The 6000-nt window shown below is 32.5% G+C and overlaps 1 protein-coding gene across 4 annotated transcripts in view; it reads left to right on the forward strand.

Moving 5' to 3' along the window:
* The window catches only part of EEA1 (early endosome antigen 1), a 116719-nt gene extending 110719 nt beyond the window's left edge, over positions 1 to 6000 (forward strand). For all 4 annotated transcript variants that reach the window (XM_086712666.1, XM_086712668.1, XM_086712669.1 and 1 more), the window contains 4 exons: positions 105 to 343; positions 616 to 736; positions 1569 to 1667; positions 2375 to 6000. In XM_086712666.1, the coding sequence (XP_086568792.1) occupies positions 105 to 343; positions 616 to 736; positions 1569 to 1667; positions 2375 to 2497 (582 nt within the window). In that variant the 3' untranslated portion in view covers positions 2498 to 6000. The remainder of the gene's footprint in view (positions 1 to 104; positions 344 to 615; positions 737 to 1568; positions 1668 to 2374) is intronic.

Here is a 6000-nt window from a genome sequence, read left to right on the forward strand (position 1 = left end):
AGTATTACTTATGTTGTCAGTATTTTAAGTTCAATAGCTAACTTAAATTTATTTTGCATTACTTTAGGAATAGGTTTTTTCCTCACTGTTCTTCCTTTTCTCAGCATTCCGAAATAAAAGAAAAAGAAATAGGAATGAAGAAGCATGAAGAAAATGAAGCTAAACTTACCATGCAGATTACAGCATTAAATGAAAACTTGGGCACCGTAAAGAAGGAGTGGCAGTCTAGTCAACGTAGAGTCAGCGAGCTCGAGAAACAGACGGACGACTTACGGGGTGAAATTGCAGTATTAGAAGCCACAGTTCAGAATAATCAGGATGAAAGGAGAGCACTACTAGAAAGGTGATTGATGTCTAGTAAAATTAGTGTGTTTCCATTCTAAGTGACAAGAAGATTGTCTTTTTCCACATTTTTTTAAATAGAAGAGTCTTGAGAAGAGTACATTGGCCCCGCAGGTATTTATGCAGCCATTTAAAAACTAACTCTTAAAACAATCAGATAGTTGAAATTAAAGTATTATGTTTGAGGTTACGAAGTAGTTTCTTATCTCTGTTCTAGAAGGATCTTTGATAATTTTTTTTAAAAATTAATGATTGCTTTGCAATCTGTTCTAGATGTCTTAAAGGAGAAGGTGAAATAGAAAAGCTTCAAACCAAAGTACTAGAATTGCAAAGAAAGCTGGATAATACGACCGCAGCGGTGCAGGAGCTGGGCAGAGAAAATCAATCCCTTCAAGTAAGTCATCTGGTAATGTGAGGCTGTTTTTCAGTCTAGAGTTAACTCTTAGTGAAAAGCATATTTGCAATCTTTTTTATTTTTTGTTTTTTGTTTTGAGAGAGAGAGAACCTGAGTAAAGGAGGGGCAGAGAGAGAGGGGGGAGACAGGATCCCAAGCAAGCTCCACACCATCAGCGCAGAGCCCGACATGGGGTTGATCTCACAGATGACAAGAACATGACCTGAGCCAAAACCAAGTGTCGGATGTTTAACCACCTGAGCCACCCAGGCACCCCAGCGTATTTTCAATCTTTAAAAAAATCTCCTGTATTTAATAAATAACTTTTGAATGGTTACTATCTGTATAGCAGTGTTGTAGGTGTTATGGATAGTTGAATAAAAGTGATAAAGAATTAATCTGAGAGACCCCAGGGATCAGTTAGAAAGCCTTGTCATTCACGAATTGGCAGCTCTCGGAAAATTGAGGAACATCAAGGAATAGACGAGCTGCTATGTGTTAAAGAAGTGATCTGAATATGTGCTCAGGGTACTTAGGAAGGATTGATCATTAGGGTTAGAAGGGATGGGAAATCACCAAAGATTAGAAATTGCCGGTACCTTTGAGGGTAAAAATTTGACTTAATTTGTTATTCAGACTTAAGAGTGTAGCAGCTTTTGACAATGGAAGCCAACCAAAGTATTTCTGATTTTTAAAATTTTATCCCATGGTGCCTATAAGTCTAAATTTTGAGAAACTTGGGCACCAAATTAGAAATTATCCATCATTCTTTAAAATGTTGAGTATTATAATGTATGGACACCCCTTTTTTTTTTTTTTTTTTTTTTGATAGATCAAACACACGCAAGCGTTAAATAGGAAGTGGGCGGAAGACAATGAAGTACAAAACTGCATGGCCTGTGGGAAAGGCTTTTCAGTAACAGTGAGACGGGTAAATGATTTTGTTCATATTGCTGTGGTTCTGGATTTTATTTCTCAGTATCAGTTAATGTTTTAACCATCAAAATCTTGTATTTGACAGATTTAAAAATTTTTTCTATTTATTGGTTAACTTTACAACTACACAGAATAATTAAATTTTATGCAGTCTAGTTTCTGGTCAGCATATGTATTTCAATTTTAGTTTTAAGTATAGTCCTTGCCTTCCTACTCAGTTACTCTCTGGAATAGTCATTTTCTGAACCACTGGGCCATATGTTTAGTCGTTATGTGTTTAACTCATATGTTTTAGTCATCATTGGGTTATTTTAAAGAAAAAGCAGAGATGAAAAAAATATTTATTCTGAATAATACCATGTGAAGTTTATATTCCTATTGAAGAAATTATGCCTGAAACACTTGGCAAATGGAAATGGTTTTCAGCTGGTCGAGGTGCTTTATTATCACTTTTTAAATGCCTCTGAAGGTTCTTTTGAGAATTCTTGATGAATTTTATATCAGATGTTTGGCACAGTATCTGAGAAATAGAAAGCATTCAAATTAAGAGATTAAATTGACATGTTGAAATATTATTAAATAATACACTAATCCCTTGAAAGTTAATATACCTTCACAGTGCAGTTTGCAGTATTCTTATATCTCATCATGCTTTTGGTGTAGTTTTTATGCTTGAAATTGTTTAATTTTTGTCATTTACAGCATCACTGCAGACAATGTGGAAATATCTTCTGTGCTGAGTGTTCGGCCAAAAATGCCTTAACTCCATCTTCTAAGAAGCCTGTTCGTGTCTGTGATGCATGTTTCAATGACTTGCAAGGATAATGGATTATCACAACTTCAGAATAGTATTACACTAACATTAGATTTTTAATAAATGCACTTAATAGAGGTCTTGGACTACTATTTGATTTGGACAGTGGTTGCAATATTAGACCAAATTAGAATTCATATATTTTGGAATGTTATCAATATCAAGTAAAACTCTTCTATTTTTGTGAGACTTGGGCTCATCTTTCATTACTTTTTTCCATTTAACCCCTGGAACAGCTTTCATGCCAAGTTTAGAATTAGCCAATGAAATGTAAATAAACTTTGGACAGAAAATAGCAATGTATTTTTTTAAGTATGATTTCATTGTTCACAAATGACATGAATATACGCTTCCATAGCTTACTTTTTTCTCCCAAATTTAGTATACAAAAATGTACATGGGTGATGTTATCACATCATATATGTTGCACAATAGCACATTATATTATTATTATATTAGATACTCTCTTGGTGAAGTCATGCACAGAACTATAAAACTTTCTTTTTTTCTTATATATAGGTCCATAGCTCAGTTGCATTGTTATGTTATAAGTTTACTACTCATGTGTTCTAAGTACAGTTTATGTTGAAATATGTACTAACCATGAATTTGAACATGGTTTTTGTTTTAACAATATTGATTAAATTCTCTTGGGTAGATTTTATGAAAACCTCTGTAAAATCAGTTTGCTTACTTTATGCTTATCCTGGGGTTGTATTTTAAAGATTAGGGTTAATTTTTCTTTGTCTTTTTCTATCTCATGTTTAAACTCTCACACACTGTTAAGAATTCTATAAAACTACCCACCCTCACCCCCCAGCTGGAGGATGAATCGTAAAAATTGTATAATGGTTCTATTGTCAGTTTCTTGTAAGTAGGAAGGTTTTGGAGATTAGCCTTTATATTATACCCTTGGATTGTCTCTCCAGCATTTTGGGAATCTGAGTTTGCTTTTTTAATGGATCTATTTTTCCCTTTATTTGGTTTAACCTTTCGAACCGTGGCTCAGCTTCACTGTAATAGTTTTATAATTTTGCATCTTAAAGCCAGTAACTGATATTGCTCTAGTCTTATCTGTGAAAACAAATACACGTGGGAAGGAGACATTAAATATTCGACTTTACATCTTCTTACCCAATAGGGAAACATTTTTGAAAGTTGTGAAGTTGACTTAAATTTAAAATGGTTATGAATTTGGGGTTCCATATTAACTGGTAAATCTTTTCACTTTGCAAAAATACTGCTATGAAATTGCTTTAAAGTAACAGCTGGAGACTAGAATATCACCAAAAACAAATATATTTCGGAATCCCAAAGTTATAATCAGAACTGAAACAGAATGGCTAATTAAGGGTAATTAAAAGTTAGCTTATTTGTATGCTGAACAATGGAATTGAACTTTAATTTATCATAGTCTTCTTAATTTGGGAAACATCTGTAGAGAGGTCATTAATAATTGGTTTATTCTTTCTAGAGAAAAAATATAAAGTTATACATTTGTGCAGTGTAATCATCTGGTAATAATAAGGAAGAATGGGAGTTAATATTTCATTTGCAATAGTCTATAATATACACTTGCTTTCAAATATCATGCCGAAATAAAGTTATCATGTTTATGCTTTACCTGTAACATCGATAAATGAAGAGATTGTCATATTCATTTAATTATTTTACAAAACTCAGTTAAGTAAATCCTGCTGTCAGTAGCTGTTAAGGACCCTGATGGTGTCCCTAGACTAGGATAGACATACATCCTTGAGCATACATAAAGAAGAAATACAATGACTCTTTATTAAAAACAACAGCTGGATGATATAAATTGAGCTAAAATTATTTGTGCATTTTCATATGCTTATAAATCCTTTCAAAGAGTCTTAATTCTACACTTTAAATATAAGGAAGTTAATATGAAACTTAGAAATTTTCTATGTTGGAAAAATAGATATTCACAGTACCTTTTTTTTTTTTTAAGATAGTAAAACTTCATGAGGATTCTAGGTTAGAATATTTGTTCACTTCATCTCCTAACTGGGTGCGCTGAAGGCCTTTTCCCATCTTATCCACCCACCCACATATTCACAAAAAAAAATGTCGGGAGGGCAACAAACAAAATTATATGTGTTTGAGTAATCACTAGTTTTCATCTAGCTAAATCTCATTTTATAGGTCCTGAATAATTTACCATAGGCTACTACACTAATGCTATCAGAAATGAACCTTTTTTGTGTGTGTGCTTATTAACTCTCACTAATTTAACGTGTTTTTAAAGAAAACAAAAAGGGTTTTCTTTTTCTTTTAACTAAAAAGTCATCTTCTGAGTTCTTACTGGCTCTACATTTTAGATGTTTGCTGGTACTATTTGTCAGTGAGTTAGGGGTGGCACGTCCCAGCTCTTGGCTCTAATGCGAAGCCTGTTGGCATCACATGTTAGTAAATTCCAAACCCCAGCATAGAAATGTGAATTAAAATCAAGTTTTGCTGGGTTAGAGTACAATAAAGTATACCTACAGATTTTTTTTTAATAGGAAGAAGACAAAGCTGCTGGTATAGGATTAGTTCATTTTGAAGAAAAAAGAGGGAAACACAAAGACCTCAATGCAGTGTACAAATAACATTTTGTTCAACTACCTCTTAATGTGGAATTAGCTAGTTTGATAGTTTCCTCACAGTAATGTTAAATAGTAACTGCCAAATTTGTTAGTTTCCCATCTCTCTTAGAAAGGCTTTGGATTATTTTATAGTTTTGAGAACTTTGAAGCCACTTTTTTTTAACTTTGCATTTGCATAAAAATGTTTAGCTTCTAAGTGGAGAGCAAATTATGATCATATATTTTGATATTCATGACCTATTTGACTATAGCAATTTTTTTTAATGCACTTTGGCTATAAAACCATGGATGATTTGATCCATAAGAGTTAAATGTGCCATCAATTTAGTATTCCTAGACATGAGCTTGATGAATGGCATTCTGTAATTATAATGTGCCACACATTATCGTGTCTTAATTGCCCTTTGCCTGAATTTTAATGATCAATTTGTTATTGTTGCAGATGTGAATATTGTGCATAAACTTACTAAATTTATGTAAAATTGTATAAAATAGAATTGGAAATAGCTAAGTTCTTTCTGTGTAGAAGTAATGAATTTATTGTAACATGATGCAGTTATGTATATGACATTCTGTACTTCCTTGAACTGGATCATATATTCATAGTTTCTATAGAAACTTTTGCATGAATATTTTCTCATTTAGGTTTTGGATTCATTGTTTGTATTGTGTTTACTACTTGTGATCATGTAGTTGTGCCTTATTTTGTGAGAGAGTTTAGCTCAGTAAATACTGTAATTTCTAAACTCAGTGAGTGGAAGGTTATCGATTATAAATGTAACTGATAAATTACACAACAGCATTTAAATCTGTATAAAGAAAAATGGAAGGATCCTTATTGAATTGTTGATTTTGTGTTTTTTAATTTGTTAAAGATGATATTAAAAAACCAATTCTTTCTAGTA

This window comes from Puma concolor, chromosome B4 (genome assembly GCF_028749965.1).
Source record: "Puma concolor isolate L17-30 chromosome B4, mPumCon1.1.hap2, whole genome shotgun sequence".
Lineage (NCBI taxonomy): Eukaryota > Metazoa > Chordata > Mammalia > Carnivora > Felidae > Puma > Puma concolor.